The sequence below is a fragment of the Taudactylus pleione genome, unplaced genomic scaffold (assembly GCF_031769625.1).
Source record: "Taudactylus pleione unplaced genomic scaffold, aTauple2 ptg001598l, whole genome shotgun sequence".
NCBI classification, from domain to species: Eukaryota; Metazoa; Chordata; class Amphibia; order Anura; family Myobatrachidae; genus Taudactylus; species Taudactylus pleione.
Window position 1 is genome coordinate 620,399 of NW_028285995.1, and position 14,281 is coordinate 634,679.

General features: G+C 49.5%; 1 protein-coding gene across 1 annotated transcript in view; it reads left to right on the forward strand.

Moving 5' to 3' along the window:
- PIK3C2A (phosphatidylinositol-4-phosphate 3-kinase catalytic subunit type 2 alpha) overlaps positions 1-14,281 on the forward strand; it is a 72,254-nt gene that overhangs the window by 35,467 nt on the left and 22,506 nt on the right. Inside the window, exons 8-14 of the mRNA XM_088464159.1 lie at positions 7,391-7,470; positions 8,727-8,790; positions 10,808-10,954; positions 11,067-11,112; positions 11,201-11,408; positions 12,977-13,099; positions 13,814-13,981. Coding sequence (XP_088320285.1) covers positions 7,391-7,470; positions 8,727-8,790; positions 10,808-10,954; positions 11,067-11,112; positions 11,201-11,408; positions 12,977-13,099; positions 13,814-13,981 — 836 coding nt within the window. The remainder of the gene's footprint in view (positions 1-7,390; positions 7,471-8,726; positions 8,791-10,807; positions 10,955-11,066; positions 11,113-11,200; positions 11,409-12,976; positions 13,100-13,813; positions 13,982-14,281) is intronic.

Consider the following 14,281-nt stretch of genomic DNA (forward strand, 5'->3'; position numbering starts at 1 on the left):
AGATGCAGCGTAGACCCATTCCAGTGCTATACAACGGCCACACTACACTACAGGCACCGAGCCCATTCCTCCCTAACAATTCTCTTACCGTGTCTAGAACAGTCCTTTGCAGTGTGACTAAGGTTAGCGGTATAATGCTTCCCTATAAAGCATCGTTTGCAATAATAAAATTGAGTCACATTTGGGTATAACAGTTGTTATGCAGACTTAATATAGACATCATGTGTCGTCTAATTTTACAATGCAAAACCAATGCGGTTGTTATAAGCTGCACACTGTGGGGCTTAGGCAGAGGTGGGAGAAAGTGTGCACCTTACCAAAACCAGGTGTCTGTAAAATGCTGGCGTTACGGAGGTAATATACATATAGGGGTATTCAATATGGGAGCGAAAACATAGTTTTTGCGTTAATATCAGAGCTATGACGTCATTATCGCAGATTTCAGTTTTACACTGTATTCAATTTCAAAGACTTTTCGCAGGTTCGAAAAGTCTTTGATAAAAAACGGGGATAACTTTTCACCATTGAATAGGTGTCGAAAAAAAGTGCAGAATTGGGGTTTAGGGGTGCAGGCTTAAAAAAAATAGCCTGCACCCCTGGGAAAGTCATTTTAAAAATAACTCTGTCAATAACTGTGTCAAAAAAAGTAAAAAAAAAAAAAAAATAGGGACACCCCAAAATATTAATTTAAAAATTGGGGTGAAAAAAAAAAAGGGAAAAAATTGTTTAACAATAGGGAAATAGGTTCAGGGCTATTCTGCAAGTATGCGGCAGGTGTTTTCTAGAATAGAATTATAGCGGCAGGTGCACAAATGCAGAATTTTAAAAAACTGACTTTAGGGACATCAAAATATGCTAGTACCCATTTTCATGTACCCCAAATTTGATGGGACCACTTAAAAAAACGAAAAAAATAACCTAAGTGCTCTTCTTCAATGTCGGGAAAAAACACCTGCTGCGGCTATTTAAATCCCCGACTTTCATTTAAAGGCTAAAATGGGGGTACCCATAGTGATCCCCCATGTTTTTACAACTTTAGGGGGTCCTACAATTTTTTTAAATACGGGGATAAGCGGGCGAGCGCCCGGTACTTTAACGCAGGATAAAAGCTCCGATATGAAACGTAAACTTCGACAGCGAAGTTTACGTTTCATATTGAATACCCCTCATAGTGTGCATCTAATGGTCTTTTCTGTCCTTCTTGTCTGTACATAATTATGGCTGATGCGATTGATGTGATGCCCGTCACATAAAGGGTATTTTCTACTTCAGGGTCCATAGGGTATCCACAGGATACCTTGGGGTATAGGTGTGACATCAGTCGCAGGGCACCAAAGAGTTAAGCTTTCAGCCTCCCAGGATGCACTAGGGTCCCCCTCCTATACCCCGCCCCCGAGCCAAGGCATCTCAGTTTAGTTTGGTGCCCGGCCGGAGTCGGGTGCACCTGTCGGAGTGGGGGCTAGAAGAGCCCCTGAAGCTTTTTCTTCATGCAGCTGTGGCTGCACATCTGGATGAACAGCATGGACAGTCAGTCCTGACGTCCATGCTGTCTTCCCTACACCCCGCCGGTACCAGAACGCCGGTACTGATCCGGGGATGCTGGTGGGCATCTGGGGTCACAGCTAGCAGTGACCCCAGATGTTCCGGACCATGGCCGGATTCAAGGGGGACAGAGGTAAGCAGCGGGGTCCCGCGGTGGGTCCCCGCTGATCACATGGTCCTAAGTCCCCAGGCAGGGGGCTCCCTGGGGACTGGCTGCAGCGTGGAGCCAGGCGACCAACCTGCGCTTCCACTACCCCCTGGCACAGCGGACCGCAGCAGAGCGGTAGCGCTGCGGCGTCCCAGGGGTTAAATGCATGCCAGGGGAGCGCGCCTTACCTGTCTCACAGCCGGCGCCTCCCCCGCTGCACACAGCCCTCTCTGCACTGTGCTGACTGGCCCTGTGTGCGCTCCTCCCCCAGGCCAGCCTTCTCTCTGCTCCTCGGCGGCCATCTTTTAAGATACATGGTGAACGCTGCTGGAAGCCTGCATTGGAAGCATCGTGGTCTGGGTCCCCCCGCATACCTCTCCTCCGCTGTGGTCAGGTCTGTGTATGCAGCGCTGTGTCCTACCAGGCCCTGTGTCTGTGTAGTTGAGTGATCAGCGCTGTTAGTGCAGGAATTGATTTTCTTTGCATTGTATGTGACTGTGCTAGCGCTGCCTGTAACTTTTCTTCTCTAAACTGTCAGCTTTATTACTGTCCCTGTTCTTTCTGCTAAGCCCTTGCGGTGCGGTGCTGCAGGGTGGTCTCTCGCCTATTTAATATATAATTGGTGAGAGGGGTCACATACGTGGTGCCATCATGTCTGAAAGTGATTTTCCCCTCCGGCTACAGTGTACCACGTGCAAAGTACCGTTAGCGGAGGGGGAGGGTAGCGCGGAGGGCCTTTGCCGGCAGTGTTTGTCCATGGCGCGGCCTCTTACGGTTACAGCACCGGTACAGGAGCCGCCCTGGGCTTGTTTCGCTCAGGCGCTAACAGCTTTAGTGGGCCAGTTAGCTCCGCAGCCCGCGTTTACTCCGATGGGTTTGTCCCAGCAGTCTGTGGTGTCGTCACCCATGCAGGGTTTCCCACGACAATTGGTGGTACCCCACAGTCTCCCTATTTCCCCGCTCCCGGTTTCTCAGGAGCCAGCGTGGGTTAACTCCCTGACGAGTTCTGTACAGCACTTGTCGGATGTGTTGCAAGGGGAGTCTGTGATGCGGCCTCATAAAAGGCCGGTGGCGTCTCTGTCCGCTCCTTATGAGGATGACGAAGGGACGTCTGATGATGGGGAGATTCTGGATCCTTACGATCAGGAACCTCTCCATACTAAGGACGCTGATGCTAAGTCCAAAGTATATATTCCTGGACTTATTCGGGCGGTCCGCACAGCCTTGGTGATTGAGGACGAAGTTCCCCCAGCGGCTAAGTCTAAGTATGCCTTTTTCAAAGACGTGAAGGGCGATGCCACAGTCTTTCCTCTTTCGGGTCAGTTGGTGGACCATTTAGAGGAGGCGTGGAAACAGCCTGGCAAAAGATACCAGCCGCAGAGACGCCTGGCGGTGGCTTATCCGTTCACGGATAATTATTTTGCTAAGTGGGAATCCCCTCCACAGGTGGATTCTCACGTGACCCGTCTTGTCCGTAGTGCCACATTGCCGATGCCATCCATGTCCTCCCTTAAGGATGCTACGGACCGCAAGGTGGAAATCTGCCTGAAGTCCGCTTATTCCCTTGCGGGGGGGCAGCGCGGCCGGCTATGGCCATTTGCTGGGTTGCCAGAGCGATGGAGCGCTGGGTGGATTCATTAGAGGCTTCTTTTGATTCCGACTGTCCGGCCGAACAGGCGGAGTTGATTGGCAATCTCCGTGATTCGGCCACCTACATCAATGAGGCGGCTCTAGACATTAGTACTCTGGTGTCTAGAATTTCTTCAGCAGCGGTAGCTGCTCGTCGCACCTTGTGGCTGCGATCCTGGAAGGCGGACGCAGATTCCAAGAAGGGTCTGGAAGCGTTGCCGTTTACCGGAGAAGTTCTCTTCGGTCCGGATCTGGATAAGATTGTGGCCACGCTGGCGGCAGCCAAATCGGCTTGTCTCCCGTCGGCCGCTGCTCCTTCTGGTTCTGGACCATCGTCCTTTCGGTCATCTAGGGCCCAGGGCAGGCCCAAACCACAGTCGTTTCCTCGTCAGGCTGGCCCTAGGAAATCGGTCAAGCCCCGGAAGCAGGCATGGAGTACCAGACGTCCGGTCCCCAAGCCAGATGACAAGCCTGCGGCCTGACGGTCCGGGCCTCCCTTTGGGGGATCCCAGGGTGGGAGGCCGCCTGCTGCAGTTCGCCCAGTGTTGGTCGGTCACTACGGGTTCTGGAGGTGGTCTCCCACGGGTACGCCCTCTCCTTCCGGCACAGACCCCCGGCTCGATTCTTCACCACGGGTCTACCATCAGACCGGAACAAGGCTACGGAGCTGCGGAAGGTATTGCACACTATGCTCCAGGCTGGAGTTATAGTGCCTGTTCCATTCTCCCAGAGGGGCCAGGGTTTCTATTCAAATCTTTTTTTGGTACAGAAACCCAATGGGTCGTATCGTCCGATTCTCAACCTCAAAGCACTCAACAAGTCTTTGCGGGTACCGAAGTTTCGGATGGAGACCCTACGGTCCATCATTCTGGCACTGGAACCTGGGGACTACATGGTGTCATTGGACATACAGGACGCTTACCTGCATGTCCCTATTCTTTTGCGCCATCAACAGTTCCTCAGGTTTGCAATCCGCAGCGACCACTTCCAGTTTCGGGCGTTACCTTTTGGCCTGGCGACAGCACCACGTGTTTTCACCAAGGTGATGGCGGTCATGGCGGCTTCTCTGCGGCTGCAGGGAGTCCGCATGTTGCCGTACTTGGACGACCTGTTATTGGTGGCAGGATCTCCAGAGCTCCTGTTACGCCACTTGGACCTGACCATTGCCCTGCTGCAACGGCACGGCTGGCTAATCAACTGGCAGAAGTCCACTCTAATCCCGTCTCGGAGGATTCTGCATCTTGGAGCCTTATTGGACTCGGGACAGCAAAAGATCTTCGTGACGGAGGAAAAGATCTCTGCTTTACAGTCGAGGGTGCGCAGTTGTCTGCACAGCCGCCGGGTGTCTCTACACTCGGCGATGAGGTTACTGGGCTCCATGGTGTCGGTGTTCGACATGGTGGAATATGCCCAGTTTCACTCCAGACCTCTGCAGCACCTGATCCTGTCAAAGTGGAACGGGCTGCCTCAGTCTCTGAAGTCCCAGACGATTGTGTTCACCCCGGAGGTTCGCCTGTCCCTTGCTTGGTGGTTACAGACGACCCACCTCAGCGAGGGACGTCCGTTCTGGGTTCCAAATTGGGTCCTGTTGACAACGGACGCCAGTCTTCGGGGCTGGGGAGCAGTTTCGGGTCCACATCTGTTCCAGGGCAGGTGGACGCCGACAGAAGCGGAGCTTCCAATCAATATCTTGGAACTCCGTGCGGTCTTCAATGCTCTCCAGCAGGCACATCGGTTTCTCCAGGGTCACCCGGTACAGGTCCAGTCGGACAACGCTACCACCGTGGCCTACATAAACAGGCAAGGAGGAACCCGAAGCCGGGCGGCTCTCGTAGAGGTGTCTCGGATCCTGGTTTGGGCGGAGCGCAATCTTCCGGCCATATCAGCGGTCTTCATCCCGGGAGTGCTCAATTGGGAGGCGGACTTTCTAAGTCGCCAGGACGTTCATCCGGGGGAATGGTCCCTGCACCCGGACGTTTTTCAACTACTGGTGGACAGATGGGGTCTTCCAGAGATCGACCTCATGGCGTCCCGGCACAACAACAAGTTGCCGGTGTACGGGTCTCGCACAAGAGACGAAGGGGCGTCTCTGGTGGATGCTCTGTCCGTCCGGTGGACGTTCCGGTTCGCATACCTGTTCCCTCCGGTCTCCCTTCTTCCACGGGTAATCCGGAAATTCAAACAGGAAGGAGGGACGCTCCTGTTGATAGCTCCCGCGTGGCCCAGACGGCACTGGTTCTCAGACCTTCAGGGTCTGTCCGTGGACATTCCTCTGCGGTTGCCGCTACGACCGGACCTTCTGTCTCAGGGTCCTTGCCTTCACCCGGACCTGACTCGGCTGTCTTTGACGGCGTGGCTGTTGAGACGGCCATGCTGAGGTCCCGGGGGTTTTCCAGCTCTGTGGTGCGGACCATGTTACGAGCTCGGAAACCGTCTTCCGCGAGGATATACCATCGCGTGTGGCATACGTTCTTCCAGTGGTGTCGACCGAGAGGTTATGCACCGTGGGAGTTTCGTCTGTCTCGGATTCTCGCCTTCCTGCAAGCGGGACTAGATCATGGGCTTCTACAGGTTTCGGCCCTGTCTGTCTGGTTTCACCGTAGGATTGCTACAATCCCGGATGTGCGCACCTTTATGCAAGGTGTTGTCCGCATTCAGCCGCCCTTTGTTCCACCTGTGGCGCCTTGGGATTTGGCTGTGGTCCTGAGGGCTCTCCAAGGACCGCCGTTTGAACCACTGGGATCAGTGGATCTTAAATGGCTAACAGCTAAGACTGTTTTCCTTCTGGCTATTGCTTCGGCCAGACGTGTTTCTGAGTTAGGGGCTCTTTCTTGTAGACCCCCTTTCTTGTTTTTTCATGGGAACAGGGCAGTACTCCGCACTCGGCCCGAGTTTCTTCCCAAAGTTGTTTCCCAGTTTCATGTTAACGAGGAAATCGTTGTTCCGGCCTTTAACTCACCGGGTCTTTCCGTGGGTGAGGCCTCTTTGGATGTTGTGCGGGCCTTAAGGACTTATGTTGACCGCACTTCTTCGTTTAGGAAGTCGGACGCTTTGTTTGTCCTCTATGGCTTCCGTAAAAAGGGTTGGCCTGCTTCAAAGCAAACTTTGGCAGCCTGGATCCGTATGGCTATTTCTGAAGCTTATCTTCATGAAGGCCTGCCGGTTCCTCCTTCTGTGAAGGCTCATTCCACTAGGTCTGTGGGTCCTTCGTGGGCAGCTCGACGTGGTGCCTCTGCAGTCCAGATCTGCAAGGCTGCTACGTGGTCCTCTGTCCATACCTTCGTGAGGTATTACAGGTTTGACACCTTCGCCTCTCAGGATGCTTCCTTCGGGCGGCGGATTCTCCTTTCTGCACAGGAGCGTCCCCACCCTTAAAGGATACTGCTTTGGGACATCCCCAAGGTATCCTGTGGATACCCTATGGACCCTGAAGTAGAAAATATGAGATATGGTAAGAACTTACCCTTGTTATCTCTATTTCTACGAAGTCCATAGGGTTCCACAGGACTCCCGCCCTGTCGCACCTGTGCTGCAGATGGGCTTTGCTCTGGTCACCGGTTTTCCGTCTCCCTCTGGTGAGAATGTGATTCTTGTATGTGTCCAAATCTTTGTTCTCTCTCTTCCTTCTCCTCCTCCGGCCTATGGCTTGGTAACTAACTGAGATGCCTTGGCTCGGGGGCGGGGTATAGGAGGGGGACCTAGTGCATCCTGGGAGGCTGAAAGCTTAACTCTTTGGTGCCCTGCGACTGACGTCACACCTATACCCCAAGGTATCCTGTGGAACCCTATGGACTTCGTAGAAATAGAGATAACAAGTGTAAGTTCTTACCATATCTCATATTATACAGGTAGATGAGAGCACCCCGTTCTGTTGTACACAGAGGCGTTGGAGCCTGAGCAGGGGAACGGGACTGTAACCGGAATCTGACATGGGCGCGAGGCAGTTGCTACAATTGCTTAAAATAGCCTTTTTGCGTGTGTATTATCTCTTTTGTGCTCTGTATGTCTCACGCGTGGCCTGAGAACTACATTACATCGGTGGCTTTAGTAATTGTGCTCTGTTCCTTGCAGGCTGAAGATGACGAGACACCAATTGACCTTAATAGACATTTGGCCCTGCTGGACAGGCCCTTCAAAGAGCCAGTTACACGGTATTTTCAGTCCTTTGCTGGTTAATACACTTGAGTACATAAGAGATTATTGTCACATTACGTGTAGTTGTATGAGGAAGTATTTTGCTGTTAGATGTACACTAAAGGCACTATAATTATACTGTGATATCAGACTCTTGGAGCGGCCCTGCAGCTGTGCTGGTGACTTCACCACTAGGGGGCGGGAGAGCCCAAAGTTGAACCAGGCTTTTCCACCTTATTCTATATACCCCAGTTACAGTATTTAGCTAGGTTATGTATGTCCCGCCAGGGACATACATTATTATTTATGGGCCAGTTACACAAGTGGCATCACCAGTTTCCGTATGTTTTTAGTAACGGGCTCATTTATTATTAGGAGCCCGATAAGACCGTCTAGTATTAAGAAAACTCCACAAAAGTTTTCAGGAGTTTGCGGGAAACAACGCCATCTTCATATGGCGTTTGTTCTCTGAGCCCTGCTTCTTCCAATGGGAAGGAGGAACGGGGGGGTAACAAAGAGGGATCATACTGCATTCCTCCGTATTTAGGTCACGTACGCACACTGGGCAGACCCAGCAGGGGAAGATATCACTGCTACTTCTGTATCAGTGTTAGGTATTGCGGAGCAGCTGTCCCTGCACCCCAGCGATACTGACCTGCTCTGGTAGTTAATGAACCACAGCCTTGAGTTAGAAACTTAATTATCAGTGGCTCGCTGACTCTCCATGATGCATAAGCCCCCCAAGTCTTTTACATATAATGGAGTCATTGCTAAATTTTTCATAAGAAAATGACTGTGTAGATTTCTCCATACTGCTGACGTAATCAAAAGTTGGAATTAATATCAATATGGAATATTCTTTAGCATAGTGTACGTTCATTCCCTAATACTGTCTTCACTCCGCGATGGAGTGTTTTAGGCTGATTGATTTGACTCCATTGAAGATGGAATCCGTTACCTCCGTCGCTTTGCTCTGCGTCTGCACATCCCCAACGTCTGCCCTTCATCAAAATCTTCCATGAACTGTAAATCCTCATTCTGTTTCTATTGTAAGATCTCCCCTGTGGCTAAAGCCAAGTACATGAGGGGCAAAGGGTTTATGAGAAGGGAGGGGGTCCGATAGCTTCCTGCGCCATCTCTTGGATGGTGGAGACGGCCCAGGCTGCTTTGCTCCTCAGTCCACCTACGAGAGTCAGAGAGGGATCTAACAGAAGCGTGATAAACGAGCATGGCGCTGCCAGTCATATATTATAGGTGATTTGTGTTCCTGCAGGCAAAGCATTGAGGAATTACTGGACAGCTATCATGAGCAAGTCAATATGTGCCTTAAAAACGAGGTATGTACTCTGCATTAATAGACCGACCATCATAGGACTTCTATGGTCTTCCTTTGGTAGCTCTGGCCAATGGGGTCTGTAGCGGGATTTGGGGTAAGATCTTAATCTCCTGCCCACCAGCTTCCTGTGTGCGCCCCCCGGAGACACAATGCTCTCTAATTATGTAAATGCATGTGTCATTTCATCTCCTTTTAATTTGGTGTGATAGGGACTCATCGACCAATCTGACCTGATTCCTGCCGCATCCCCATGTTTTATTGATAAAGCCTCATTAAGGTCAGCGCTGGAACAGAGTGAAGGTCTATTAATGATGAGATTAACTGTGAAAGTCAAATGGTTGTGTCTGTCGGTAGCGGGGGATGGAAATAATCCTACGAGGGAAACCTTCCCAGCGCCCTGAGACGCATTGCTCTGCGCTTTGTAATGAAAGGGAGACGTTTAGCACCGGAGAGTGGTGCACATAGATGTGCTCTCGTACAGTGTGGCTTCAGTCGCGGCAAAAAGCACTTCTTGGCGCACCAGGTCCGAGGGGACTCGGCCGCACCGAGCGTCTTTCCCGCTCGAAATGTGCGTCTTATTCTCATAAAACTCTAAGCGACAAAAGCTGCTTTGCTGGATTGCACTGATCAATTTGATGTGCAACATTTGTACGTCTGTGCGACTTAGTCTGTATCTGCGTAATGCCGCCTATCCACTAGACGATATACTGAACGATAGCGTTCATTATATCGGCCAGTGTGTATGCCATCAACGACCAGCGAAAGCGCGCTCCCGCTGGTCGTTGACAACGTCGCTCATCGCCCGAACCTGCTGTCCAACCTGTCGATATCGTCGGGTTGTGCAGGTTCGAAGATGAGGGAGGGTGCCGGGACTGAACGTAAATCGTGTCTGCTCAATGTCGTTGTGGACATTGAGCACACCACTGCCGGGAACACACTAGTGTGATGTAGTCTCAATATTCAGGTCTGATCTGTTGAGATACATTGAAGAAATAGATGATTACGTGATGTTATTAATAGGGTAAAAAGTTGTTGTTTGTTTAAACTAGAATCTGTGGGGCAGATTTATCAAAGTGAGAGAGAAAGTGGATAGAGAGATATAGGACCTGATTCAGACCCGCTCGCTAAGGCGCAATAGCTTGCTCTGAGCAGTTTTTGCCCATCTGCACTTGTGTATAATTCGCGGTGCGCGTGCGCAAGCCATTCGTTGCGATCTTATTTTGGTAGCCCGTAAGCCACTATCAGGTCGCTGCTTTGAGTGACAGATAGTGCCATTTGTGGGTGGTAACGGGAAGGTGCTCGTGAACGGGGGGAGTGGATGTTCGAACGCAGGCGTGTCTGGCCGCCAAAACGCCATTTAAAGGGCGTGCATAATTAGCAAAGTAGCGTCATTGTACACGTCACCTGCATGTATTTCAGCCAGCGCTGATCGCTGTGCTTGCGGCGGGCTAAGGCAACCCCAAGGGCTGCGAGCTTCTCCGATGGCTCACGATGGTCCTGATTAATCCTTAATTTCCCGGAGATGACGTGTGTTGCGAGTGGCAAGGGGGCGTCTTCAGACATATTGGAGCGCACTTTGCCGTAGCTCGCTAAAACATAGTGGGCGTCCTTACGCGACACAGTGCGAGTGCTTCATTTAAATATCCGGCTCCTTTTTGCCAGCGAGCGATCGCATCTTGCGAGCGGGTCTGAATGAGCTCCATAGTACCAACCAATCAGCTTCTAACTGTCATTTTTCAAACACAGCCTGTAACATGGCAGTTGATTGGTGTTTTATCTCCAAGCTTTGATAAATGTACCCCTGTGTTCTTTGCTAGAACCGCTGGTTTCATTGTCCCAAAATATATATATAAACCAGCTATATGGAGGGGACACGTTTATTTTTTTCAGAAGCGGTAGGTTACCTCAGCTGCACATTTTATTAGGGAAAAGTTCAGTTCGCTGACCACAATTAGGTTACACTGCACTCTCCAGTGTTACTTGACATCAATGTAACTGCTGCCTCCTATGTTCTCCAGAGTAACCCGTACAGAGCTGCTGACCAAGTCACCAAACTGGTGAGAAATATCTGCAAGACTGTGGACCGCGTGGAGACTCCGTCTATTACAGAGTGCGTCAAGAAACTGCGGAGAGCCGCGAACCTGCCACGGAGCCGCAGTGTGGAGGTACGAGGGATACCTATTGGTGAATGTATATTGTCTCTGTGTGGTGAAAGGCTTCTTCGGTCATTGGCCCATTGAATTGTCTGTAATTCTGTTTGTGTGTGTGTGTTTTCAGGGTCCCTCCAGTCCTGCTGCCGGATATAACCACAGTGCCTCAGATGGTCAGTATAATGGAGATTATAACCTGCAAAATCCCCTTGGAGTCAATCAGGGGAATATAGACACTGAGTGTTTCTCTGTAACTCCTAGGTACTCCACCGTGTGAGAGTCCCTTGCAAGAAAGTTTAAGCCAGTTAACTACTGCTGTTCACAAACTGCTTCAGCTACATTTAACCTCCTGCACTCCCATTAAGGACCCCAGTGACAGCAGAGCCCAAAAAGAAGCCCGGACTTCTGCTGACCATCTCCAGTTCACTATATTTGCTGCACATGGAATCCCCACAGGTTGGGTGTCCAGGTGAGAAGTGACTGTTCCTTGTCTGCCTTCCTTTTCCTAACACTATCACATTTGGAATAAATCTTGGTGACCTTATTAACAAAAGCACAATTCTGCTTTAGGTATTGGCTCTTCATTTCTCATCAGCATGATGGTATTAATTTTCCATAATATGTATCAGCATGTATACGCGTGTGTGTGCGTGTGTGTGTGTGTGTGTGTGTGTGTGTGTGTGTGTGTGTGTAGTATATAGTATCCCCGAATACCAGAAAAAAGTTACACGCTAGTATCCCCAGATACCAGGAGGAGGGTACACGCTAGTATCCCCAGATACCAGGAGGAGGGTACACGCTTGTATCCCCAGATACCAGGAGGAGGGTACACGCTTGTATCCCCAGATACCAGGAGGAGGGTACACGCTTGTATCCCCAGATACCAGGAGGAGGGTACACGCTTGTATCCCCAGATACCAGGAGGAGGGTACACGCTAGTATCCCCAGATACCAGGAGGAGGGTACACGCTAGTATCCCCAGATACCAGGAGGAGGGTACACACTAGCATTCCCAGATACCAGGAGGAGGGTACACACTAGTATCCCCATATACCAGGAGGAGGGTACACACTAGCATTCCCAGATACCAGGAGGAGAGTACACACTAGCATCCCCATATACCAGGAGGAGGGTACACACTAGCATCCCCATATACCAGGAGGAGGGTACACACTAGCATCCCCATATACCAGGAGGAGGGTACACACTAGCATTCCCAGATACCAGGAGGAGGTTACACGCTAGCATCCCCATATACCAGGAGGAGGTTACACGCTAGCATTCCTAGATACCAGGAGGGAGGGTACACACTAGCATCCCCATATACCATAAGGAACTTACACACTACCATCCCCATATACCATAGAGGAGGGTACACGCTAGCATTCCCAGATACCAGGAGGAGGTTACACGCTAGCATCCCCATATACCAGGTGGAGGGTACACGCTAGCATTCCTAGATACCAGGAGGAGGGTACACGCTAGTATCCCCAGATACCAGGAGGAGGGTACACGCTAGCATTCCTAGATACCAGGAGGAGGGTACACACTAGCATTCCTAGATACCAGGAGGAGGGTACACACTAGCATTCCTAGATACCAGGAGGAGGTTACACTGTAATATCCCCAGATGCCTTTCAAGTGTGAGTATATATTTCTTTTAGCACTTAATCTAATCACAGGGAGATGTTGATTCAGTGGTGTTTGGCTGTGGAAAAGTTTGTCCTCCATTGTGACAACATGAAAGGGAGATAGTTGGAGTTATATAATGATATTTCTATAGGAACCATACTGAGCTTTCTTTACTGTTTTGATACCAAGTTAGTCAGCAGATTTTGCACTCTATAGTGGAATTTTCTGGACAGAGGACATCGTATTACTGTAAGAAAACGATGGTGACATTTTTAGGCACTAAATCTGATTTAAGTCTTCCCAGTACTTGTGGCAGATTCAATCCTTGTGATATCTCCTGAATTATTCTGCCGCCTTTCTGACTGGTCTTTAACTTTTTACATTTTTTTTTTCTCCATATTTTAGCTTTGAAAAGTATTCTTTAATCTGTTCCCTGCTGCACAATGGGAAAGATATGTTTAAACCGGTCCAGTCTAAGAAAGTTGGAACATACAAGAGTTTCTTCTATCTCGTTAAATGGGATGAACTGTAAGTATCTGGTATAAGCCACCAGTGATTGTATTCCTGGACTCAGTGTCATGCAGGTGTTATATAGAGGACATTGCATTCCCCGCCCTTTACGTGAAGGCCACTATATGCCCTGTCCTGTGTAATATAGAGGTCACTGTATTCCATGTCCTGTGTTATATGTAGGTCTTTGTGCCCTGCCCTGTGTAAAATAGAATTTACTGTGTGTCGTGTCCTGTCCTGTGTATTATAGAAGTCCCTTTGTGCAATGTCCTGTGTAATATGGAGGTCCCTATGTGCCCCATCATGTGTAATATGGAGGTCCTGGTGTGCCCTGTGACTTTTAATAAACTGGAAAGGGGTTACATTACTATTAGAGCAAAGGTGCATAAACAACGATTTTTTGAATGATTAAAGATATCGTTCAATCGTTGAAAAAATCGTTCACTTTCTAAGTAAAAACGATGCCCGATTATCGTTCATTCACGTCTGTAGTTCGTAATTCAGACAGACTGACCAACTCATCGATCTTCATTAAGGGAATATGAAAAATTAGTTAAAAAAAAATCGCTCATTACATTTAGTAAATGAACAATTTTAGTAAACTATTTTAGTTTATTTTTCCCTTGAAAAAATTTACGAAAATAGTTTACTAAAATCGTTCATTTACAAAATCGTTGTGTGTGTGTGTATGTGTATGCACCTAAAGTGAGAGTTGTGTTTTATTTTTTTCAGGATAATTTTTCCCATACAAATAGCACAGCTGCCCCAAGAGTCTGTATTGCAGCTCAGGCTGTACGGGATATTTAATACAAACAGTGGGGGGTCGCCAGACTCCAATAAACAGCGTAAGGGGCCAGAAATGCTGGGCCAGGTGTCTTTACCTCTCTTCACTTTTAAGAGGTAAGTGTGATCCTGATACAACTATGTAGCAGCTGTTACAGGCAATAGCATAAAATAATGTAAGAGTATTGTGGGGTTACAGAATTCACCTGCTGTGTTTCCCACATACTAAGATACTGTCTGCGCGGGGTACTGCTAAAGGGCGTTACGGGCTCCTTATCCTGCCGCTCACAGACCGCTGCTTCCCGGTCAGTCTGGTGCACAGAGTACGCCAAGAGCAACGTGTACATTACAGAGGAGGCCTCATACCTACTTATAATGTTACTGTCAGATTAATGACTATTTGCAGTATTGCCTGGC